Here is a 27,547-nt window from a genome sequence, read left to right as displayed (position 1 = left end):
GGAGGGCTTTACCTGTGATGTACTGGGCTGAATTCACTATCTGTTGTAGGATTTTCCATTCAACAGCTTTGATGTTTCCCTACCAGGCTGTGAGGCAGCTAGTATGGATACACCAATGTCGTTGAACAGAAATTCCTAAAAAAGATAGTGAATTCAGCCCAGTACATTAAAGCCCTCCCAACCATTGAACACATCTACATGAAAAACTGTCATAGAAAAGCAGCCACCCAGACCATGGTCTTTTCTTGATGCAGCCATCAGGTAGAAGGTACAAGAGCCTCAGGACTCGCAGCACCAGGTACAAGAGCCTCAGGACTCGCAGCACCAGGTACAAGAGCCTCAGGACTCGCAGCACCAGGTACAAGAGCCTCAGGACTCGCATCACCAGGTACAAGAATAGTTAATACCCCTCAACCGTCAGGCTCTTGAACAAAGGGATAACTACACTCATGTGCCCATCCATTGAGATGTTCTCAAAACCAACAATCTCATTCTAACGACTAGTTATGTTGTTATTTCATGTTCTCATTATTTATTACTATTTACTTATATTTGCATTTGCACAGTTTGTTTCCTTCTGCACTTTGGTAGATCTTTCGTTGATCCTGTTTTAGTTACTGTTCTATAGACTTGCAGAGTATGCCCATGGGAAAATGAACCTCAGGGTTGTATATGGTGATATATATGTACTTTGAACTTTGAGATTGATTTGGTAGTAACGAAGCCAAATGCAATCTTAGAATTCATTTCAAGAGGGCAAGAATATAAAAGCAAAGATGCAGTGCTGGGGCTTTATTAGGCACTGGGCAGACCACATTTGGAATATTGTGAGTAGTTTTGGGCTCCTTATCTAAGAAAGGATGTGTTGCATTGAAGAGGGTCCAGAGGAGGTTCACTGGAATGAAGAGTGTTCGATGGCTCTGGTCCTTTACTCACTCAAGTTCTCATTGAAATCTATGGAATATTGAAAGGCCTAGATAAAAGTGGATGTTGAGAAGATGTTTCCAATTTTGGAAGAGTCTAGAACAGAGTGCACAGCCTCAGAATAGAAGGATGTCCCTTTAGAACAGAGATGGGGAGGACTTCTTTATCCAGTGTGTAGTTATTCGGTGGAATTCATTGCAACTGATGGCAGTGGAGGACACGCCATTGGGTAAATTTATAGTGGAGGATAACAGGTTCTTGATTAGTAAGGGCTTCAAAGGTTATGAAAAGAAGGCAGCAGAAGGGGGATGAGAGGGATGATAAATCAGCCATGATCCAATTGCAAATCAGATTTGATGGGCTGAATAGCCTGATTCTGCTCCAACATCTTATTTGTGTTCCTCACAGGCTCACACAATGCCTATGCCTCTTAAATATATACCGTAGATTCCGGATTATAAGCCGCTACTTTTTTCCCACATTTTGAACAGCTTTGAACTCTGCGGCCTATAATCCAGAGCGGCTAATACATGTTTTTTTTTCATGCCGCCTCGTAAACATTTTGCCTCGTAACAGTAGACCAGTAAAATTGATGAGTAGTTCACAGAGGTCCAATGAAATTGTACGATAAATCAAGCGCACTTTCACAATTAAATTATTGTAAATCAGTCATTTGTACTCACCCTCATCAACATGGAAAATACTCGAAGAAAAGCAAGACCCGAGCGCGTCAGACCCGATTAGACCCGATCGCGTACGCAAGCGCATCAGACCCGATTAGACCCGATCGCGTTACGCAAGCGCGTCAGACCCGATTGGACCCGATCGCGTTACGCAAGCGCGTCAGACCCGATTGGACCCGATCGCGTTGCGCAAGCGCGTCAGACCCGATTAGACCCGATCGCGTTGCGCAAGCGCGTCAGACCCGATTAGACCCGAGCGAAAACGCTGCTTTTAAGTTAAAGTCGATCAATAACTTTTCCTGGTAGGCTGCAGTATATATATTTTTACCAGTCGCTAGGAGATATTGGAATGTTGTTCGTGCTGTTCAGTAAAAAAGTATATGCAACGTAATTTGTGTTACCGATACGTATGTATATTTAAAAGTAGCGGTGCGGCCTAAAATCCGGTGCGGCCTTTACAATTAAAAAATTGATTTTATTTCTAAAATTAGAGCCTGCGGCTTTTAATCAGGTGCGCTCTGTAGTCCGGAATCTACGGTACTGTAGATTTGGTTCAAAAGAAACAAAATTCTGAAATGAAAAAGTAATATAAATAATAAAACCACACTGGTGGGTATGAATAAGTAAATGGAAAGAGGAGACAGCAGACAGGTTAAGCATAATATAGTGAAGATTGAACACTACACACATCAGCTCTCTTCGGTGATTCCTCTGAGAACTTAGTGGAAGTGAATTTCAATCAAAATCAATGAAGTCAAAAACCAGTAAAGCTGCTGTTAGAAAGTTGCAGATGGTGGGGGGGAAGCAATAGGCAAGAAGAATGAGAAGAAATGAGAGCAAAGATGTGGCCTGATTTTGAATGAGATGTAGAAACAGAGTGCTAAGGTTGGGAAGCAGGAGTGATGGTAGGTAGTGGTAACACAACATAGAACAGTACAGCACAGTGCAGGCATTACAGCCCATGATATTGTGCCAACCTTTTAACCTACTCAAAGATCAATGCAACCCTGCCCACCTGCATAATGCTCCATACTTCTTTCAACCATGTAGCTATCTAAAAATCTTTTAAATATCTCTGATATATCTGTGTCTACCCCACTTGGCAGCACATTCCATACACCCATCACTCTCTGTACAAAAAGCCCAGCTCAAACATCTCCCCTATACTTTCCTACAATCAACTTAAAATTGAGGTATTTATACCTCCTCGGTTTAGCTGTGGATAAAGTCTCTGGCTGTACACTCTAATTATGGCCCTTATCATCTTATACAGTACACTTTTATCAAGTTATCTCTCATCCTCCTTCACTTCAGAGAGAATAACGTCATCTCGATCAATCTGTCCTCTCAAGGCATGTTCTCTAATGCAGGTAAATCTCCTCTGCATCTTCTGTAAAACTTCCACATCCTAAGGCGACCAGAACTAAACACAATATTCCAAGTGTGGTCTAGCTAGGGCTTTATAAAGATGCAACATGACTTCACAGCTCTTGAACTCAGTCCCCCAACTAATGAAGGCCAACACTCTATGCACATTCTTAACCACCCAATCAATTTTCATGGCAACTTTGAGGGACCTTCTGTTCCTCCATAGTGCTAAGAATCCTTCCAATATTCTCTGCCTTTAAGTTCAACCTTCCAAAGTGTATCACTTTACATTTTCCCATCTGCCACTTCTCAGCTCATCTCTGCACCATATCAATGTCCCATTGTAATCTCCATCAATGTTCTACACTATCCACAAAACCACCAATGTGTGTCATCTGCAAATTTACTAACACACCCCTACTCCAAGTCATTTCAAAGTTCAGAGTAAATTTATTGTCAAAGTACATGTATGTCACCATATACAATATAGTCTTGTGGGCATTCACTGTACATACAAGAAACACCATAGAATCAATGAAACACTACATCCAAAAGAACAAACAACCAATATGTAAAAGTCAACAAACTACACAAATAGAAAAAAGAAAGTAAAATAATAACAACAAATAAATAGGCAATGGATATTGAGAACATAAGATGAAGAATCCTTGAAAGTGAATCTATACGTTCTAGGGAGAGTTCTGTGACGGGTCAATGAGATTGAGTGAAGTTGTCCCCTCAGGTTCAAGAGCCTGATGGTTGAGAGGTAATATGTGTTCCTGAACCTGGTGGTGTGGACTTGAGGCTTTTATACCTCCCTCCTGGTGGCAGCAATAAGAAGAGAACATGACCTGGGTGGTAGTTACCCTGATGATGGATGCTGCTTTCTTACGACTGCTCTGTGCAGGTGTGTTCAGTGGTGGAGAGGGCTTTACCTGTGATGGACTCGGACTTGTAGGATTTTCCATTCTAGGGCTTTGGTGTTTCCACAGCAGGCCATGATGTATCCAGTCAATATACTCTCCACCACACATCTATAGAAATTTGCTAGAGTTTTAGATGACATGCCGAATCTTCGCAAATTCCTAAGGAAGTAGAGGTGCTGCTGTGCTTTCTTCATGATGGTGTTTGATCCAGGACAGATGCTCTGAAATAATAACACTGAGGAATTTAAGGATGTTGACCCTCACCACATCTGACCCACTGATGAGAAATGGCTCCTGAAGCTCCAATTTCCTCCTCCTGAAGTCAACAGTCATTGGTCTTGCTGACATTGAGTGAGAAGTTGTTGTGGCACCACCCAGCCAGATTTTCGGTATGTTGATTCATCACCACCTTTGATTCAGCCAATGAGAGTGGTGTTGTCTGCAAACTTAAATATGACATTGGAGCTGTGATTTGCCTCACAGTCAAAAGTGTAAAGCAAGTAAAGCACAGTCTTGTGCTGCACCTATGCTGATGGAGATTGTGAAGGAAATGGTGTTGCCAACAGGAAATGACTGAGAAAATCAAGGATCCAGCTATACAAGCAGGAATTGAGGCCAAGGTCTTGAAGTTTATTGATTAGTTTTGAGAGGATGATGATATTGAATGCTGAGCTGTAGTCACTGAAGAGCATCCTGATGTAGAGTATGCACCTTTACTGTCCAGATGTTCTGGGTTTAAGCGAAGAGTCAATGGAATGGCATCTTCAGTTGACATGTTGTTGTGGTAGGCAAACTGGAGCAAATCCAAATCACTTTCATCTACTGTGACGAAGTGCGTTGAGAGCCTGCTGATGAAATATATCAACTCCTGCCTGCAAAGTCAATTATAATCATCAAAAAGAGCAGGAGACTGCAGGACAGATCCCTGCGGATCACCACTAGTCACTGAACTCCAGGCAGATTACGCTCCATCTACTACCACGTTCTGCCTTCTATGAGGAAGCTAGCTCTGAATGCATGCAGCCGAATTTCTGTGGATCCCATGCATCCTGACTTTCTGAACGAGTTACGATGGGGAACCTTGTCAAATGCCATACCCAAATTTATACATACTATATCCACTACTCTGGCTTTATTGATATGCTTTGTCAATGGTAAGCAATGGCGTCAGGAGGGTTTTGATATATGCACAGATATTTCAAAAGAAATAGAGCCTGTTGAGAACACTATTAAAAAAGTTTCTTGAATTTTGGCTTTATGAGCATACAATTAAAAAAAGGCAAGGAAGTTATATCTTCCTATACATCTGGAGCATCACACACAAAATGGTGGAGGAACTCAGCAAATCAGGCAGTATCTATAGAGGAGAATAAACAGTTACATTTTGGGCTAAGACCCTTCATCAGGAAGTTACATACCGAAAGTCTGGAGAACACCAATTAGATTTCCATGAGATACTCAGATCAGGCTGGCTTCTAAGCCCTCCAAAAATTAAAAAAGAAATTGACCAGAAAAGCACCAAGGATGAGGGGTGTCAGTTCACAGAGAAAACTGAGAATTTGGGGTTGTTTTTGAAGGGAAGATGAGGACGAGATTTGGAAGAAATGTTTAAAATTAATATTAGTCTTCTTCATTGTTAGATCTTTCAACAAATGTACAAAAAAAATGCAATTAGCCATTCTTTTTGTCAACCCACCGTGTTAAAGCTTTAAATAACCATTAGAAGCATACGAACTAAAACTGAACAAGTCTAGGCTGAATTATTCATCAAGTCTATTATTTACTCACCTTAATACTATTGCAAGTAAGAAAGAAAGTCTCAGGTTTTGCTTTTGCAACTTACTAGATGGAAATTCCACAAAGATTACATTCGCAGTGACTGAGGATGGACTCTCTCTGATATCGATATTGATTTATTTATAGGTCTCATATGTTTTATACCTATCTCCCTTGCTAAATAATTAATTATGAAATCCAGCAATCTTCATAGATAATGATGTTCACTCCTTTAATAAATTCAAACATTTAGATAGACAGTGTCCCAACCAGTGTCAGTATTTGCTCTGTAGAAGAATAGATAATCCTAATCAAAATTATCAACCATATTCTCATATCCTTTCAAATTTTCATTCCTTCTTTTAGATGCATAGCTTTTGCTCCAGTGACTAACCTGAAAATTGAATTCACACTTCAGGTGTTGGTTAAGAACTTTTCTATTCTTCCCTGAGCTGAACCTCTTCAATTTTATCTGTAGCTGCTGCCCTCATTCTCAGAAGCACTAATCTATCATCTGTCTTGAGAACAACATAAGAATTAAGAGAGAGTGTAGTTCACATGGCTCAGTACGTCTGCTCCATTATTCATAAATCATGGCTAATATGTTCTGACCTTAGTTCCAGATCACTGTTTTCCTTTAATTCCCTTACAGATCAGCAATGTTCCACCTTGGCCTTGAAAGCATACAAGAAACTGCATCTACAGCTCAATGGAATAGAGACTTCCAAAGATTTACATCTATCTAAGAAAACAACTTCACTTATTCACTTACTGCAACACAAAATGAGGCTTTTCAGCCGATCGGGTGCATGCCTGTACCCAAATCAGCATTCATATCATAGCCATTCCCCTCTACTTTGCTTGTAAACTGATCCTTCTCATATACCCATAAACTCACCTTTGACCTTTTTTACTACTAGGGTTATATACTACTAGGATTATTTACAATATCCAATAAGTCCACCTGAATGTGTTTGACATGTTGGGGGAAATTGGAGCACGAGGCCCAGCCACCAGAGGAAATATGCAAACTTTACATACTATTCTGGTGATCAGGATCGAACCAGGCCCAATCATTGTGCTGTCTTATTTCCTCCTCAGCTCTACTTTGAATGAGCAACCCCTAATTCTGAAGCTAGTTCCAGATTTAGCCCCTGTATTTTGTCGGTTCAAAACAAAATACATTTTTTAAGTCTTCCTTCGCATTTAAATTTCCTTGTGCTCTTTTCAATGGTTTCAAGTGCTAACCCTGACATTCTGTAAACCTGAACCTGCTGCTCTTCCTTGGCATTACTTACTTTCAGTCAGGGTTAAGTTCTTCATACTGAAATATATTACTTGTAGAATTCCCTCTCCACTTTTGAGGACAATATCCTGAAATTTTCAATATTCCCAAATAGATTGCAACTATTTTCCAATTTTTTTATGGCAGCATCTATAAATATGAACAAAACTATAGTCAAATCAAAGATATGCAGTGAAAAGATGCACCATCACAACAGAACTACATTGGGACTCCAAACCACTTCTGATCACTTTAAAAAAACAATTCCTGGTTTGGTTTTAATCCAATTTGCTATATAACCTCATTCAATACCAGTTTGCCCTGTATAATATTTCTCTAAGTAATACCCCACAAAGGCTATTCCTAATTTCTCCCCTCTACCACAACTATCCATATGAACCTGCCAATGATACCATTTTGCTCATTTGGGAAAATACTAACATTTTTCCCTCCTCAAGCAACTAACCTATCATTATTCAATTAGCACTGGCTTTCCTTTGAAAAACAAGTACACTTTTATTTTAATATCACCAGCATATGTCATGAAATGTATTAACTTTGCAGCAGTAATACAATGTATTAAATGATAAATGTAGGTAAAAATCTGAATTACAGTAAGTATATGTATATTAAATCAAGTTAAAATGAGAAGTACAAAGACAGAAATAAATTTTAAAAATGTAGTGAGGTAGGGTTCATGAGTCCAAATGTCCATTTAGAAATCGGATGGCAGAGGGGAAGGAGCTGCTCCTGAATCACTGAGGGTCCACCTGCAGGTACATGCTCCTGCACCCCCTTCCTGATGGTAACACTGAGAAGAGGGCATGTCCCGGGGGGTGGGGGTCATTAATAATGGACACCACCTTCCTGAACCACCGCTCCTTGAAGATGTCTTGGATACTATGGAGGGTAGTACCCATGGTGGAGCTGACGAATTTTACAAGTTTCTGCAGCCTTCTTCAATCCTGTGCAGTAGCACTCCCATACCAGATGGTGATGCAGCCAGTCACAGTACATGTGTAGATGTTATTCAGTGTTTTAGGTGACAAACCAAATCTTTTCAAACTCCAAATGAAATACAGCTGCTGGATTGCCTTCTTTATAGCTGCATCAATATTTTGCGACCAGGTTAGATCCTCAGAGATACTGATGCCCAGCAATTTGCTCATTCTCTCCACTTCTGATCCCATCTTTCAGTACTCTGACACATATCTGCAATCAACTGGACAGAGCCTTGCTTCAAGCTTTACTGGTTTAAACAAAGATGTTTGTAAAAATTTCAAATGATGCCCAATGAGAGAAATCTCTTACCAATGTTAGTGATCGTATGACTTAAAGATTTTTTCTAAGCTTTTTAGCTGACATCTATTTAATGGGATAGAATATTTCTAAAGCAGCCTGAGAGCATCCTAAAAGACTTTGATAATAAAAAATAGACAAAGAATCCATCAGATTTAGTGAACAGATCAAGACCTGAAGGAGGTGTAAGTGTAACAAGAAGATATACTTCCACTTCCAGAGCTGATGGGGGAAAATAAGATTTAATATGGCTTTCTTTCAACAGCTTCCAGAAGTACAGCAATGCTACTGTAGTTATCTTACCTCAAAAGACATATTTATTGCCCATCTGTTGTAAAGGATGTTAGCAAAATATCCACCACACAGTTTCTTAAACTCTTAATACAAGTTTAACCCTTATTGAATTGAATTCTTTATTACTTACGTCCTTCATATACATGAGTAAAAATCTTTACATTACGTCTCCACCGAAATGTGCAGTCTATAGTAATTTATAATAAATAATATGCATAACAGGACAGTCAATATAACATAGAAATACAATAGTATCAGCATGAATTAATCAGTCTGATGGCCTGGTGGAAGAAGCTGTCCTGGAGCCTGTTGGTCCTGGCTTTTATGCTGCAGTACCATTTCCCAGATGGTAGCAGCTGGTATACTTTGTGGTTGGGGTGACTCGGGTCTCCAATGATCCTTCGGACCCTTTTTACACACCTGTCTTTGTAAGTGTCCTGAATAGTGGGAAATTCACATCTATTGATGCACTGGGCTGTCTGCATCGGTCTCTACAGAGTCCTGCGATTCAGGGAAGTACAGTTGCCATACCAAGCAGTGATGCAGCCAGTCAGGATGCTCTCAATTGTGCCCCTATAGAAAGTTCTTAGGATTTGGGGGCCCACACCAAGCTTCAACCGTCTAGGTGAAAGAGGCGCTGTTGTGCCTTTTTCACCACACAGCTGGTATGTACAGACCACGTGAGATCCTCGTTGTTATGGATGCCGAGGAACTTAAAGCTGTTCAACCTCTCAAACCCAGATCCATTGATGTCAATAGGGGTTAACCTGTCTTCATTCCTCCTGTACTCCACAACCAGCTCCTTTGTTTTTGCGACATTGAGGGAGAGGTTGTTTCCTTGACACCACTGTGTCAGAGTGATGACTTCTTCTCTGTAGGCTGCCTCATTATTATTTGGACCATTAGTATATTTACTCCTTTGACAAAGCTTTCAATTACTACACTAATGAAATGACAAATATTACCAGATACTAGAAATAATCTATTACTGCCAGTTTTTCAAAGGGGACTTTCACAGCATTCAGAGAGGCTGAATGATGAGAAGAATTTTATGTACCTTTACACAATCCAGCTACTTCATAGAATCCAGGGTCACAGTGCTCCAGACAGCGGCCATTCTGCAGAACTCTGCTCTCATTCTTGCAGATCTCACAATGATCAGGAGACTGTGTACAGGTCAGGCAATCAGGATGGCACAAAACTATCAAGGAAGTAATGAAATACAATCATGAATGTCCTGCAATGTGAAACTAATTATTTCCACAAACATTTCCATTTCTCCACTTATCCTTTAAACAATACTTAGAGAAAAATTGGATTTTAAACAGAATTATTTCATGTATGTTCATAGTCTAAATGTAGTTTTCAATGAAGACTGTTAGTATTTTGAGAATATTATCCATGCATCTGCTTCAAGGAATTACCAGGAATTAATGTCAAGCAAAGTTAGCATTCCTGCCCTCTTAATCCCTACTCTACTCCCCACCCCTTCCCTGTTACTGGTGACTTTAAATCAATCTGATTCCTATAAATTTGGGATTATCCACCTGCAAGTTCAAAGGTGTTTAAACAGGAATCAAGAGCAATGTCTGGACAGTAAGTACAAAAATAAAACAAAGAAGCCTAAGACAACTTTGGACCAGGGAAAGTACTCTTTGCCAATTAGCAGGGGAAGGAGAGGATGCACATTTAACTGGGAGAGTTAAGAATTTGAACTTTAAAGGGAGGAGGTCAAAGAGTGAAGTGTGAGCTGTGAAAGATAAGCATGTGAACAGTGAGTATGAACAGTAGGGAAACTGGAGAAGAAATCATTGAGGAGGATGGTAACTGTGTTGGCAAATCAGCACTGACACCTTTCTCTTCACTCACACTCCTGTTGAGCTTTTGAAAAGCAAAACTCCTCTCCGGTGCTTTCAACATCACTTAAATTTTCATCAGTTGTGATGCACATTGAAAAAAAATATACAATTTTAACATGGATATTCAATGTTTTCCCTGAGACAGTTCTGCCTCCTGAAGAAATGAAGCAGCAACTGGAATAGAATTGGAGAAAGCCTATGGGATGATATCTGCAGTGCTGATTGCTGCCTGCGGCCTAGACTGGAATGATCCTGTCACCCAATTAGGTTCAAATTCCCTTTCTGCTATTTAACATTTAGTATCCACAGGAAATTTAATTAAGCATTTTTTCTCCCTAAAGCTCTTCTTCACTACTAGCAGAAAAGAGAGTGCTTTGTAATTGGAAGATGGGAATTAATTCTAGAATTAAAAGTAGGAATGGCTTTTTGATAAATGTGGGTGGGTATATTGCCGTTATTAAGTGAAAAACTTACAACATCCATGTTCACTGTAGATTACAAATATGCTTCAGTGGTAAAACTCAGCATCTTTCTTTCATGTCTTTTCTATACTTGAAGAGGAATGTTTGACCTCTCTCTCCTGCCCTAATGTCAAGCAAATATATTCCATAAACTACCAACCACTCCAATCATTGTTAGCCTGTTACCATAAACCTGTTGCGTTTATCTCTTCTTATACAGTCTAATGTTAACAATGAATTGTTCCATCTCCAGTTCTGTGAGTTTACAGATGGGTGGGGGGCCCTGTGGTGGGATCCACAGATGTTAACACAGGCGGGACAGGTGGTGCTTGACAGGGCAGATAGGTGTGTTGTTTGGACCATTGCTGTTCCATCTGTTTTGTTTTATCGTTGTGAGGTCTCAAGGTATCCTCTTTTCTTTATTGTGCCAAGGATTCCCTAAAGGGATTTTACACTTTTGAGACTTTGTAAATGCCTTGAAGAGTTTTCATGTAATTATAGGATGACAATCGGGAACAGATGTCACAAGTGTGGACATAAAAATGTAAAACCACAGCAGGAAACTAATCTACATCAATGAGATTTAGTTGCATATGCACTGCACTCTGCAACTGCGTCACTTGAAGAAGGCACTTGGTTTTTACTTCCTTATCAGTGAGATACAACCCTCCAGAATCGGCTCATCAGACATTGAACAGAGACAACAGTGGAACAACATAAGGAGTTGCCTGCGCACTGTTCCACACCACTCTGCTTACAAAGGGAGAAATGGAGAAATCTCGTGGAGAATTCAAGAAACTGTGTGTGTCAGCCAGTGGTAACAACTAGCACACTGAAGTAAAAAATGCCGTGTTCTACACAATAAAGTGGAGGCACTGAAAAGACATGTTACATGTGGACTAGCCCCCTGTAAATGAACACACAGAGCTAAACGAGAAAAATATTCTCTTTTTTCTAGTACTGAAGTACGCATGAAGAGATCAGTTCAAAGTAACAACAGTCCAGAATTCAAAGTTACTAATTAATTTTACAAAGAAACAACATGAAAGTTTGAACAGACAATTAACATATATGAAAAGTAGAAAGCAGCTGTAAGCCCTAATTTATAGTGGTATTCTTAACAAATCACACATATCCAGTGGAGTCTCACTATATCAACGCATTTGAATTGAGTGTTGTGCCTACAGTGTTTTGTACAATACATTTGGTAGGTGAAGCTCCAGTCAAACACAAATATGCAAGATAACAATGGGTTCTGCCGAATATTCTGTGCAGTCACTGGAATTAAGTCAACAGTGTTAACATTTCCAAACAGTTGTTACTGTAGGTGGAATTACATTGTGCAGGGTTTTCATCTGCTGTAAGACTACAGTTCTGAACCAGCCTCTACAGAGAGACACAAAACACAGATGTAAGAATGCTAGGAGACCACCCATCTCCCTGATCAACATCGAGGTGCAGCTCCTCAGAGACTGTGCTAAGGAATTGCATCTACAGCTGGAAGACCTTCAGCTCATTCGGGAAAATGAGATGGTGATAGATAGGAGTTACAGGGAAATAGTCACCCCGACATTGCAGGAGGCAGGTAGCTGGGTGACTGCCAGTAGACGAAAAGGGAATAGGCAGCCAGTGCAGAGTACCCACGCAGCCCGCCGTTCCCCTCAACAATAAGTACACTGCTTTGGATACTGTTGGGAGGGAGGGGGTGAACGACTCATCGGGGGAGGCCACAGAGACAGAGTCTCTGGCTGAGTCTCGTTCTATGGCACAGAAGGGAAGTGGAAAGAAGAGGAGTGCAGTAGTGATAGGGGATTCCATAGTCAGAGGAACAGACAGCAGATTTTGTGCACGTGAAAGAGACACCAGGATGTACTTTGTCTCCTAAGTGCCAGGATCAGGGATGTCACAGCATACTAAAGGGGGAAGAGTGAGCAGCCAGAAGTTATGGTACAAATTGGTACCAACCACATAGGTAGGAACAGGGAGTAGCTCATGAAGAGTGAATATAGGGAGTTAGATACAGTAGAAAGCTGAAAAACAGGATCTCCATGCTAGTAATCACTGGATTGCTGCCTGTGCCACGTGCCATGGAGGGTAAGAATAGGATGATTTGGCAGATGGATGTGTGGCTGAGGAATTAGTGCAGGAGGAAGGGTATCAGATTTCTGGATCATTGTGATTTCTTCCGGGGAAGGTATGACTTGTACAGATAGAAAGGGTTACACTGGGCCGAGGGTCACCAACAGATGCAGGCAGGTTTGCTAGAGCCTTTGGGAAGAGTTTAAACTAATTTTGCAGGGGAATAGGAACAGGGGTGACTAGGCTGAGGATGGATCAGTTGGCATACAAGTAGATGCAGTATGTAGTGAGAGTGTGAGGAAGGAGAGGCAGATGATGGAGCAAACTTGATGTCAGTGGAATGAGTTGAAGTGTAACATGGGGGGAAATAATCCCCCATGAAAACAGGACTCAAGATGTTGCATGTCAATGCACACAGTATAAGGAATAAGGTAGGTAGACTTGTAGCACAGTTAAGAGATTGTCAGGTATGACGACGTGGGCATCACAAGCTGAAACAAAATCATAGTTGGGAGCATAACACCCGAGGATACACATTACATTCAAAGGATAGCAGGTAGGCAGAGGGCATGGGCTGGCTCAGTTGGTAAAAAATGAAAACAAATTCTTAGAAAGAGGTGATAAAGGATCGGAAGATGTGGAATCCTTGTAGGTAGAGTTAAAAAACTCTACGGGTTAAAAGTTACATACATGCCTCCAAACAGTACCCAGGACGAGAGATGCAAATTACAAGAGGGAATAGAAATGGTATGTAAAAGGGGCAATGTTACAATAATCATAGGGGATTTCAATATGCAGATGCATTGGGAAAAGTAGGTTGGTGCTGGATCTCAAGAGAGGAAATTTGTAGAATGCGACGAGATAGCTTTTTAGATAGATTCTGGTATGGTTTTGGAGGACGGAAAAATTGCAAAAATCACTCTACTCTTTAAGAAGGGAGGGAGGGGCATTAGTAAGGAAATTGTAGGCCAGTTAGCCAGATTTCAGTGTTTTGGAAGTTGTTGAAATCCATTATTAAGGATGAGGTTTCAGGGTACTTGGAGGCACAGGTTAAAATGGGCCAAAGGCAGAATATTTTCCTTAAGGGGAAATCTTGCTTGACAACCCTGTTGGAATTCTCTGAGGTAATAACAGGTGGCATAGACAAAGGAGAGTCAATGGGTGTTGGTCACTTGGATTTTCAGAAGGTGCCGCACATGAGGCTACATAACAAGATAACAGCCCGTGGTATGACAGGAAAGATACTAACGTGGTTAAAAGATTGGCTGACTGGCAGGAGGCAAAGGGTAGGAATAAAGGGCACCTTTTCTGGTTGGCTGTTGGTGACTGGTAGTGTTGTGCAGGGATCAGTGTTGGATCTGCTTCTTTTCACATTACACGTCAATGATTTGGATGATTGAGTTGATGGTTTCGTGGCTAAATTTGTGGACGATACGAAGACAGGTGGAGGGATAGGTAGTGTGTAGAAAGCAGGGAGTATGCAGAAGGACAGTTTGGGAGAATGGGCAAAGAAGTGGCAGATGCAATACTGTGTAGGGAAGTGCGTGGTCATGCACTTTGACAGAAGGAATAAAGGCAAGGACTATTTTCTAAATGGTGAGAAAATTCAAAACTCAGAGATGCAAAGGGACTTGGGAACCCTCGGACAGGATTCTCTAAAGGGTAACTTGCAGGTTGAGTCAGTGATAGGGAAGGTAAATGGAATGTTAGCACTCATTTCAAAAGGACTAGATATAAGAGCAAAGATGGAATGCTGAGGTTTTATAAATTGTTGGTCAGACTGTACTTGCAGTATCATGAGCAGTTTTGGCTCCCTTATCTAAGTAATGATGTGCTGGAACTGGAGAAGGTCTGGAGGAGTTTAAAGCAGAGATGAGGAGGAATTGCTTTACCCAGAAGGTAGTAATGCTGTGGAATTTAGAGCCACAGATGGCTATGGAGGCCAAGTCATTGAGAATATTTAAAGTTAAGAATGATTGGCTCTTGATTAGACAGGTGTCTCAGGTTACGGGGAAAAGACAGAAGAATGTGGTTGAGAGGGATAATAAATCAGCCACGATGGAATGGTGGAGCAGATTCGATGGGCTGAATGACCTATTTCTGCTACTATGTCTTATGAACACACGCACACAAGGACAAGTTACACATATAGATCTGTACTTATATAAATGCAAACGCATACCTGAACTCTAGCTTACATTTGTAATAGCAGTATTCTTAATGAATATAAAGAGGATTATGTTCAAACAATGTGAAGGTCAAGCAATCAGAGCTATAATCCGTGGCAAGTGACAAACATTATTTTGATATGCATAATTCAAAGTTATACAATCTAAGATTCTCCCTACTCTATTATCTTCTGTCACTGTTAATGCTATCTTCCATACCTGGTTGGCAATCAGGACAGCATTCCCCATTCACTTTCACAGCAAGGCTACCAGCAGGACACAGAGGACAGGAGCGCTTATAACAGGTCACCTGTGAATCTCGACATTCACATTCTTTACAAGGACCTTCATGCCATTTCTCTCCATTCTATTTAGTGAGAGATTTAAAAGGAATATCAAATAAGTTAATAATAATTACTCTGGTCTAAACCGATCAGAGGTCAATGTGTACAAATCATTGACTGAGGAGGAGAAAGAATACCTGTATCTTTTTATAAAATATCTTTTATTGATCATTTTAAGCCATAATATATTAAAAGGGAAAACTAAAATAGTTATTATAAAATAGTGGTGCGATTACATTCACTGCTGTGGAGAATTCTCTTGACAATTGCACTTTTACACACACTTGATTCATTTTCAAATTAATAAAATCACAGACTACATTACACTGCATTTGTCATAGAAAACATCATTCAGGAGAACCTGCTCTTATTTGACATAGGGAAAGCAGGTGATTGATAGCTATGCAGACAAAGTGATACTGAAGTGCATTTTTAATGCAAGGATAGTAATGATCAGAGAATTCAACACCAGAAAAGCAGTGAAGTTCACAAAATACAAAATAATAATAAAGAAGTTGTCATTCATTCTGGCTTAGATTTCCTCTGATTTGTCAACCACCTGAGCTCAGCTGGCCGATGCTTGACTCACCGTTGAAAGCCTGGACTCTATTGGAGTGGACCTTAGGCACAATCTTCCCTTCCTGCCTGATCAACAAAGCCCAGTACAGCACAAGGAACTGCTGATTGAAACCAACAGGTCCCAAAGGTTCCAAGTTCAAAGTAAATATACTATCAAAGTATATATATGTCACCATATGCTACCTAGAGATTGATGTTCTTGCAGGCATTAAGAGTAAATACAAAGAAGCACATAGAATCAAAGGAAAACCACACACGAGGCGGACAAACAACCAATATGCAAAAGTGAAAAAACTGAGTAAATACAAAAATAAAATAATAATAAAAATAAATAGGCAATAAATATCGAAAACATGAGATGAAGTGTCCTTAAACATCAGTCTACAGACAGTTCAGTGTTGGAGTGAATGAAGTTGAGTGAAGTTGTCCCCTCTGGTTCAAGAGCCTGATGCTTAAGGGTTAGTAATTGTTCCTGAACCTGCTGATGTGAGTCCTGAGGCTCCTGTACCTTCTTCCTGATGGCAGCAGCTTTGTTGGCCTAAAGAACATTTCCCCAAACTTACAGGATGTTGAAACCGTAACTGAGCTTAAATGCCCTTGAATAATTCTGACATTCACAAATAGTCAAGAATGCTTGTTTTTCTTTTTACAATCAAAGCAAATTAAAAACTGAAGTATTTTAAAAAACAAAGAAGCAGTTGAATAATATATTAAAATTAACTCAATAAAAAAAGCAAAATTACTTTCTATCTCCTCTGTCCCACCAGCAGCTACTTCATCCAATAGGTCTGGGTCTCTTGAACTTATATTAAGATTTGTACAGCCAAGTTGACAATCTATAGTACTGAGAAATCCTTAGAGGTTTGCAATCATTAACCTACTACCAGCACATACCCCTCCCCCCAACCGACCACACAACACTCTGGACCCATGAAGAGTAGAGTGATGAAATGTTTTTGGCTCAGAACCAATAACCAGCTGGCTTGAAGTTCAAGACTCTGGCCTTCACTTGGCAATTCCTGTTAAATATTCCCAGTGGAGTTGTGAGCTTTTATTCAGAAATCCCAGGCCACTACTAAAATGGACCGGGTTTCTACCATTTACATTACTCCTCACTCTTTTGCATATAGTCCTCTCAGAGTCTCATTGCCTCCAACCTCACACAGGTGTCAGTGGGACAAAAGCCTATTCTACATCTTCCTTCTGAGTTACATTTTGCTAAGGCACCAAAGAAGTCACAAAAGGAACTACCTACCTGCAGGTGTTTTTCACCTTTCAAATCCGAATGGTGCATCTAACAAATGAAAAGAACTTGTTTATAAACACTGCAAAAAATAAACATTCATCTCTATATAAACATCTCTCTTGATGTCAGTCTGGTTGGACAGACTGCAGGATCTGCCCAGTTTTATTTCTATTGGAATTAACATACATTAACAGTGATGAAGTAACAAGCTGGAACCCACTTCAACAAACCACCACCCATAGAGTAAAGATGAACACTTACCCCAATCTGTTTTTCTTCTTTCAATCTAGTAAAATCTATAAGTAAATTTTCCCAGGCTGCTATTTCACACAATATCTTCCAACATTTAACTCTGAATCATTGCCCTGCAATGTGCATTATAAATTCTTAATAAACCAAAGCCTAATTCCAGCAAATGCAAAATTAGGCTTAATAAAACCATATTTGTCAGACAAGCCGAAGATGAGAATTGTCAACCTTTGAGAAGTATATTGAACCACACATATAGATAGTGGGGTGGCTGACGGGTGCAGCTGGTAGAGTAGCTCCAGCAACCTATGTTCAGTCCTGAGCACATACTGACAACATAGAGTCTGTGAGTTCTCCCTTTGACCATGTGGGTTTCCCTCCAGGAACGCCCATTTCTTCCCACATGTCAAACACATAGGAGTGGTGGATTATCTGAGCACTCTAAGCTGTACCAATTGTATAGGTATGTGGTAGTTTCATAGAACACAGAATAGAGCAGCAGAGGATTCAGTCGTTCAGTGGCATCAATGCCTTGGCCTGCCCAGAGTAATTGTTCAAATCCAGGGGGAGTTGATGAGTGTATGGTACAAAAAGCGAATGCCTGATGACTGGTGTGGACAGCGGACTGAGGGACCTGTTCTGTGAAGTGTAACACAGTGACAGATATAAACAGGAGAAATTCTGCAGATGCTGGAGCAACACAAAATGCTGGAGGAACTCAGCTGATCAGGCAGCAACAATGGAAAAGAATGCGTTCGACATTTCAGGCCGAAATCCTTCGGCAGGACTGGACAGAAAATAAGGTGTTGCTCCTCCACTCTGAGGGTGGCCTCATTGTGGCACATGAGGAGACCATGGACCAACATGTTGGAACAGGAATTGGAATTAAAATGTTTGGCCACCAGCAAGTTCTGCTTTTGGCGGATGGAGTGGAGGTGCTTGGCTATGACAAATATACTTGATTAAGTTTTGATAAATGTTTTACTTATTATTGAATGCTCTTAATGTTTAGGCTTCGTTTGGTATTTAATTTTTTTTAAAGAAAATGAAACCTTTAGTTGATTTTTCATTATTTTGGAATGTCAGAGGGATCACAACTAAACGGATGATTAGGTTGTCCGTGGTCTTTCAACCATTCCACCCCAAACAATGGAGTTACATTGCACAAGGCCACAACACTACACCATGTCTCAACTACAACAATCAGGACAACTCAGTCGTAAAGTTGAACCAGATGGATCTGCAAAAGTTCAGTTCTTGCCTACTACCTAGATCTGTGGAGTGCCTGGGTGATGCACTGGGTACAAAAAGCTAAGATATTAACAGGTTGGTAGCTATGAGACACATATTCAAATAACTGATCTGTGTCTCTGCAGAACGGGTTTGAGATTAGGTAGTGGCATTTCTACAGCCACACGTTTTCCATTAAAGATGCCCAATAATTTGAAAAATTCATTCACTATTTGTTCTCCTCTGGATACTACTGAATTGATTCAACCAAGACAACTGTGACCAAGGAAAAGAGATTCACTTGATTGTCACATGTACAGAGAAGTGTGTGATTTACATCAAAAAATTCCGCGAGGTTTCCTTCCAGTGTTCACAACTCACGTACCCTAACCATATGTCTTTGGGATGTGGGAGGTAGCTGGAGTACCCAGGGGAAGCCCACACATCACGGAGAGAATGTGCAGACTCGTTACAGGCGGTAGTGGGAATTGAACCCCAATCCAACAGCTGGCGCTGTAATAGCATTATGCTCTTACGCTACAGTGTGACCCCCCAAAACAGCAACTTGGTGAAGAAGCAGTGTACTAGGTGAAATACTTAGCAAGTAATCTAAAACCAAAAACAAGAGAAAATCTGCAGATGCTGGAAATCCAGGCAACACACAAAATGCTGAGGCAACTCAGGTCCAGCAGCATCTATGGAAAAGAGTAAACTGTCGATGTTTCAGGTTGAGTCCCTTCATCAGTAGTCTAAACATATAACCTTTCCAACAGCTTGACTCCAAACCCATCCACGGCCAATTACATATTTTTAAACCAAACTGTACTTTGCAAGATCAAAAAGACAGTAACTAACTGACTAATTACACTTCAGTTGTATTTTGACGAAAAACAGAGGGACATTTTAAATGTAGCTGAAAGTTACTTAAAGTTTCAACTGGCAAAAGTTAATCACATCGATAAGTCACCTGTAAGCCTGCACTGTTTCCAGCTTGGCTTTGTTGTAGCTGACTTTCCCCGGCGTCAACTTGGTTTTCTTGTTTCAGTTAGCCTGGCTTTGTTTCCGGCCCTGTACGCTGAGTTATATATCCAGACAAAAGGGTTGTGTTGGATGGAAAAGAGAAGCAAGTAACTGCTTGTGAGTTGCTGCACAAATGTGGGATTCCTATCGGCTGGGGTCTGACTCAAACTCTCACCATCAATTCCACTACTGTAATGGAGTAGAACAAAGTATTCTCTGGGATATAAAAATGGGCCCTGAATCAGAATCAAAATCAGGATTATTATCTCTGGCATGTGACATGAAATTTGTTAACTTGAGTAGCAGTTCAATGCAATACATAATGTATAAGGACATCCTCTACATAGCACCATCCAGAGACAGAGAAGCAGTTTCAGCGACAGGTTGCTATCGATGCAATGTTCCTCAGACAGGATGAAGAGATCAATACTCCCTAATGCCATTCGGCTTTACAATTCAACCGCCAGGAGTAAGATATGTTAAAGTGCCGGGGTTAGGACTCAATGTATTTAAGTAAACTACTTAAGAACTTTTTAAAAGCTATTATTAATGCTTTTTGAGAGGGTGATTTTAGATGCATATCATATTTTTACTGAGTTAAGTATTGTATGTAATTAGTTTTGCTACAATAAGTGTATGGGACATTGGAAAAAATGTTGAATTTCCCCATGGGGATGAATAAAGTATCTATCTATCTATCTAAGAGAAAAAAATTAAAAATAAATAATAAATAAAATTAATTTAAAATAAATAAATGGCTGGTTAATTAATTAATTAATGTCCTGGCATATATTAGGAACAAGCCCACAATGGCATGTTACCAGGACTAGGTATCACGTATTATGAATACATGAGCTAGGAACTTGCAGGCTCCTCCAATCCTGGAGGGTTTGGAGGCTTACCTGCCTTAATGACCTGAAGAGCTATGCTGGCTGGAGACAGAGCCTTGTGCTTTGGCTATTGGTGGAAATCCCAAGCATGTCAAAGGGTAGAGGCCAAACTAAGAGTGGTTCACCGGTCCTCCAGGTTCAGCTCAGGGCTAACAACCCCGACAAGTCAAAAAAATTGTTCCGTAAACAGCAATGACGAATCCTTCTACTATCTGTGTGTAACAGTGCTGAGGTCCCTGGACCACACCTGGGACACAATAGAGAGATGGCCAAGGATAGACAGAGATAGGGAACCTAAATTGCTGCCCTAAGCACCAATGGTGTAATGGGCAGTAAGTAAGTAAATAAATTAAAACTGTGTTTAAAATTGTGTGTGTTGTTTAAATTTTTAAAACTGTGCATTTGAGAAATAGTTAGGGTTTTGGCCCGAAACACCGACTGTACTCTTTTCCGAGACGCTGCCTGGCCTGCTGAGCTCCCCCGGCATTTTTGTGTGAGTTACTTCCTAGACATGTCTTATTTAGCAAATCAATCCATTTTTTCCTTATTAACTGTGTTTCACCAAGGCTAGTTATTTCTTATGTTTAGAACTGCTGTCACCATTCAAACTCCTGGCATTTGATTGTATTTCTGACCGTAGTGTCCATTCCATGGGACCCACCTCTGTGCTTTGCTCTTTATGGACACAGTAACTGGTCACCGGCACACATTCAGGGCAGCATTTTCCAGGCAAGTGCAGCAATTCTTCACCCTACAGATGATTACAAAGATTTACTCAGATCAGGTAATTACCACAATCACCAGAGTGTGTAAATGCAGAATTACTAGGGTGTACATTAGTATATGTATTAGGCCCTGAGGTCTGGCACCTCTGCTTCACCACTGCAGTAAGAGGTCAGTATATTAGGTAGGATTGTTATTAGCATACAGACGGGGCAGCTTACAGCAGCAGCCCAAGTTAAACTAGGTTAACTCATTCTTTGGACATGCAGAGATACGATAAGAAATGCGGGATGACTTCACAGTGGAGTTTTAACTGCTGAACAAATACCCTGTTCTCTTCTGGAGGTGCTGAGAGTGTCAATAAAGAACAGGCCCTTCATTATACAATTCTGAAAAGATAAGGTAGCAAAAATCTTTAAAGTCATCCATGGTTGACCAAGTGTGTGAAATGGTAATGGGATCAATAAAAGACATAATATTGCTAATGAGCAAGTTCAAAAGGACTCTACATGACTGCACCTTACATCCTAATTGCATGTTCTAATGATACTTTTACCCAGCAACTCAAGGATTACTTTACTCATTTAAATATTTTAGGGATTCATTCATCGGTGTACTTCAAAAACTCAGTAGTTTTCTAAGTCTAACACAAGAAGTTAAAGGCACAATATCCTCTGTGTGAGAACAGCAAGGGACCATGAATTGTTTGCTGTGTAAGAACAATTGATACCATTCTCATAATTACTGGGCATGCAGTGCCTTTGTTAGTAATAAATAATGTTTATTATTCTAAGTTGTTTCCTCCCTTCTTCTGTGTACAAGACGATACTAAAACAAAGTAATTCAGAAGTCTACCCACATTAGTTCTGTGATGTGAAGATAATTGTCAACAACTGAACTTAGCATCTTACTATTTCTAAGAGGTCATTCAAATTCAAAGAATTGGAGCCACACCATCATTTTTCAACAACACAGGCAGAGGGAGTTCCTTACCCACAAGCACTCCACCCTGGCACACTCTGCTATTTGGCAGAGTACCTGTCCTTTCTCGCACATACAGAACTCGCAGCCAGTCATATTCCACATCTCTCCGTGGTACCTGATGACACCTTCATACTGGCAATGTCCTTTCCCAGGCACACATTCCTCACAGCAACGTCCAAACCTTTTGACTTTACTCTGCCCCTGTAGATATAAAAATATTGGTATAGGATATCAAAGTTAAATTCCTTTGGCATCTTGAGGAGATTTCAAAATGCAGGGAGGAGGATGGGGTTGGGGTTTAGGAATTAGGGAATTAGAAAGAACAGATCTGACTGGAAGACCAGGTGATTCCAAGTTGAATGAAAGCTCCTCCTTGAGTACCAAACCAGAGCTGAGGTGCAAAGAAGAGGGAACAATGAATCAAAAGGAGCAAAGATCAGAAAGAGTAAGAAATCATAGGCTGGAGGAATCGAAGACAGGGACTGACTTTGACTGATGCTAGCTTTTATAGCTGGAAGGAGATATATCTTCTCCATCTTCACCAAGTAATACAGAAAAATCATTTATCTGCTTGAGCTTGCAAACCTCAAGATTTTTTAAGCAGTTCAAATTTTCCAGGGCTCAAGAAATTCTTCAGGCAAGAAATAACTCCAGAGCTGTTGAAATTTGAGGCATTCTATCATTCCAATTGACCAAACATACCTGAATGCTTTGGCTTTGTGAAGACTCTTTTATTTTGTCACATATATAATAATTTGAAAATGCATTCCAGCTAAGTTTCCTTTTAATACATACAGTATAAAACTAATTTTTGTTAATGGATTTTAAATTTATGAATACATGGAAAAATGCTCACATTAAATTTGCCTATTTGATATTCTGACTTGGAGCAAAAATGCCTTTTGGACAAGTTTTAATCTGTTTAGTTAATTGTTGATCATTATTATATTGTAATACTTATGCAATAACATAAAAATACATTCTAGCTATTGTTTTAGAGCTGCTACATTGCACAGTTATTGAATATATTTGGAAGACACAAGTAAGCATTTAAAATTGTTACATCCAGTAAATTCTGTATACCAATTGATAATCTAGCATTAAGAAATGGAAGCTACTGCTAATTATGACTTGCATTACCTAAAAGGGTTGTTTGCATCTATTTAAAAGTATTAGTTTTAATATAGTGATGAAAAAAGGATAGAACAGGTCCATGGATTGGAGTACTAAACTAGCTCAGGACTATTTTTTGGATAATTATCAGGGAAAGGCACAAATGGCAAATGTGAGGCTTTTAAGCATGTGATATGTGATCTGTTCCTGTTAGGGTAAAGGGTAAACATGGAACGTTTAGGGAATCTTGGTTGACAAGAGATATTGAGAGCTTGGTCAAGAAAAAGAAGAAAATAAATACAATTAGCAGATTGGAAATGAGTGAATCACTTGATGACTATAACAAGTTTAAGAAAACTCTTAGGGAAATCAGAAGAACAAAGAGAAGATATGAGATAGATCTGCAGGTAAATCCCAAGAGGTTCCATGAGTAAAAGGAAGAGTCCGGGGAACGAATCAGGAGACAGTAGGTCCACCTATGATGAGCCACAGGAGACTTGTGGCTTATGATGAATAATTCACCTCGGTTTTTAGTGAAGAGAAAATCATGGTTGGTAAGAGATAAGGGCAACAAGAGGAGCTGTTTTGGAGAACATTCATATTACTGGGAGAGGTAGTGGCAGCCTTGCAACACACTAAGGTAGATAAACCCACAGGGCCTGATGTGTGCACCATCAAACTTTGTGGAAGGCAAGAGAAGATGCTGCAGAGGCTCTTGTGGTGATGTTTGCTTTATCGTTAGCCACTGGTGCAGCTGCTGAAGGCTGGAAGGTGGATTACGTCATTCTATTGTTTAAGAAGGGTAGCAAGGACAAGCCAGGAAACTCCAAACCAATCAGCCTGACATCAGTGGGGAAGTTACTGGAGGAAATTCTGAGGGACAGTATCTACCAATATTTGGATGGGCAGTCTGTTTAGGAGGAGTCAGCATGGTTTTGTGTGTGTGATAAGTTGTGCATGGCACACCGTTTAGACTTATGCATGGCACGACAGAGTGTAAAAGAACAGAGGGATTTAGAGGTACAATGAACAGTTTGTGAAAGTGGTGTCACAGGATGACAAAAAGGTGTTTCGCACACTGGCCTTCATCAGTCAAGGCATTGGATATAGGAGCTGGGACATCATGTTGCAGTGGTACAAGTTGTTAGCGAGGCTTCACTTGAAGTATGGTATGTAGTTCTGGTTACCCCGTTATAGGAAAAACACAGTTAAGCGAAAGCACAGAAAACATTTACGAGGATGTTGCCACGACTAGGGGGCCTAAATCATAGGGGGAGGTTCGCCAGGCTATTCTTTATTCCTTGGAGTGTTGGGGAGTGAGAGACCATCTTAAAGAAGCAATTAAAGTTTGAGAGGCATACTGTAGTTAAGGTGGATGGTAGCAGTCTTTTCCATAGGGTAGGGGAGTTTAAAACATGGAGGCATGGGATAGAGTGAGAGGGGAAGGATTTAAAAAGGATCTGAGGGGCAAGTTTTACACACAGAAGCTGGTGAATATTTGGAATGAGATGCCAGAAGAAGCAGTTAAGGCAGGTAAGATAGTATCATTTAAGAGAGGGATGGAGGAATGGAGCTTGGAGGAATATGGTCCAAACGCAAGAAATTGGGACTAGCTGTATGGGCAGAGCGGTTGGCATAAAATGCTTGGGATGAAAGGCCGGCATCCTTGCAGTAGTGCCCAAGACTCGGACTCTAAAATGCACATATGCAGTAAAGTCTTGATCAGAAAAATACAAGAATATTAGAAAGAACGACAAATTTTCCTCCCTTTATGTCATTTCAAACATTTGTGTAAAATTACCTTCCCTTTTATTCTTCAAACTGTTGGGTTTGTTCAACATGTGAGCAAAACAAGATTAGTAAAACAGTTAAGTGGGTTGAATTGTAGCACTTCCTTGTGTCTTACACCACACCAAAATCACAAACTTCCCCAAAATCAAACAGGTACACCAATCTGAAGTTACCACCCAAACTCTCAAATTCACAGCATTTGCAATTGCTGGACAGGTGAGGGCATGGAATATTTTGGAAACCCTCAATAGGCCCATCTGCTGGGTTAGCCATATCAAACAGCAGGTGGGAGCAGTTAAAGCTGTTCCCAGCCAAAACATGTCCCTCAATCATTATGATAAATCCTTCCGCTATGCATCCTGCAAAACAGGATGTAAATGTGAAGACTGCTTAATGTTATTTAACCATTGTTTCCTATAGAAAACCCCCAACTACAGTAGTTAATTGATATTGCTGCTCTTATCTGATTAAAACACATATTAGATTACCAGTTTGAAGCACATATTTATCTTTTGTTCAAGTAACTGTCATGGTTGATGAGCTAAATGACTGACTTTAGACCAGATTCCCTCCAAGAGGATCTCAACCTTGTCATGGTTTGGAGGCTTGAGTGCCTCAATGACTCGGAGAGCTATGCTGTTTAGAGACAGGGCTGTATGCTTTGGCTCTTGGTAGGGCCACCTATGCCAAACAGGTCAAAGGGTAGAGGCCAGACTAAGAGTGGTCCACTGGTCTGGTCCTCCGGGTTTAGAGATCCAGCTCAGAGCTAACAACTCCGACAGGTAAAATAAAACTATTAAGGAAACAGCAATGAAGAATCCTTCTACATCTGAGTGTGATGGTATTCCTGGTCTCCACCCGATATTAGCATGACTAATGGTAGTGATTACTGAGAGGTAGCTACTGACATGGTGAAGGAAACCCTGAACACCGCCAGATATTAAGGATATTCATCGCTGCCCTAATCACCGGAAGCATAATGGGCAGTATGAAAGACCAGATTTCAGATGATTAGCAACTACAATTCAACTCTTCACATTAATGAAAACTCCTCAAATAGAAAATGCCAGAAACACTGGGCGAGTCAGACAGCAACTGTGAAGAGGAAGAAAGCAGGCTGCTTTTTCATTCCACTGATGCTCTGCCCCTACGAGTTGTTCCAGCACGTTGTCTTTTTGTTCTAGGTTTCCAGCATCTGCTATTTATCTGTGCTTTTTACCAGATCCACATTAATCAACGGAATTGTTCATGCATATGTGGGAGAAAGCTTTAGCAGCTGAAGTACAAGGACATGATTGAAAAACACTGATTTTTCAGACTCAAAGTCAAGATAGCAGCAATTTAAATTGAACAACGTTCACTGAATGTTGGAGCTGGCTATTCATTTATGAAACCGATCCGATCTCAACCCATCTCAGATTTAATCAGTTCATTTTTAGTTACTAATGAATGCACCCAATGGAAACATACAGTTAAGCAGAAAGGAAGTATATTTAAATTGTTATATTTCAGGGCCTAGGACCAACTCCCAGAAGTACGTTGAAGTGGGAGGTCTCTGACACAGCTGCTGCAGGTTTTAGCAGAAGCTTAAATGATGTCAGTGAGATTTGTATTGGAGCTAATTACCAAGAAGCACATCTGGGGAGGCAGCATACTTCTCTTCCACATACCACTTAGAAGAAATCGTTGGTAGACTAGCTCATTCACATAAATATCGAACTATACTGAAACCTACAAAAATAGCTTGGGGGATGTGGAAATGCATGCCAGTTGTCACAGTGGGATTGCATGCTGTAAATCCTGGAAAGCTTTCGAATGAGCACATCTAACTCTCCTGAACTCAGGTGAAATAACACAAAAATCTACTCAGTAATGTCTCTAAAATGTCACACTTTTCCCCTCGAGGAGAGCAACCTGCCATTACCTTTTCACAAGTCAGTGCTGGGCACATCTGCGTAAAGCATCTCATTTCACCACGGTCACATATGCAGCTGGTGCATTCATCCTTTTCCCATTGGTCACCATGCTGCAAAACAAAGACTGGCTTATCAAGAGAGATATTCAACCTATATTTCACCTGTAGTGTAATTACACTAAATGGAATAAATTACCTGGCAATTAGGGTGTTAATGATTTCATTTCTTGCTCCCAATTGAAAAGCAACTAGTTGAGTGCAATATATTTTAGATTCTTTTTCTAACATATACCTCCGAAAGTGTTTATAAACATCTGAGTTGTGACATTTTTACTCATTGT

General features: G+C 40.3%; 1 protein-coding gene across 3 annotated transcripts in view; it reads right to left on the bottom strand.

The window, feature by feature from the left end:
• Positions 1–27,547, bottom strand: part of fras1 (Fraser extracellular matrix complex subunit 1) — a 518,421-nt gene that overhangs the window by 284,348 nt on the left and 206,526 nt on the right. For all 3 annotated transcript variants that reach the window (XM_073065197.1, XM_073065198.1, XM_073065199.1), the window contains exons 8-13: positions 27,216–27,317; positions 22,397–22,588; positions 21,342–21,431; positions 17,301–17,339; positions 15,342–15,489; positions 9,613–9,756 (exon numbers count right to left, since the gene is read on the bottom strand). In XM_073065197.1, the coding sequence (XP_072921298.1) occupies positions 9,613–9,756; positions 15,342–15,489; positions 17,301–17,339; positions 21,342–21,431; positions 22,397–22,588; positions 27,216–27,317 (715 nt within the window). The remainder of the gene's footprint in view (positions 1–9,612; positions 9,757–15,341; positions 15,490–17,300; positions 17,340–21,341; positions 21,432–22,396; positions 22,589–27,215; positions 27,318–27,547) is intronic.

The sequence above is a fragment of the Hemitrygon akajei genome, chromosome 13 (genome assembly GCF_048418815.1).
Source record: "Hemitrygon akajei chromosome 13, sHemAka1.3, whole genome shotgun sequence".
In the NCBI taxonomy this organism is placed as follows: domain Eukaryota; kingdom Metazoa; phylum Chordata; class Chondrichthyes; order Myliobatiformes; family Dasyatidae; genus Hemitrygon; species Hemitrygon akajei.
This window is presented reverse-complemented; position numbering and strand designations above follow the sequence as displayed.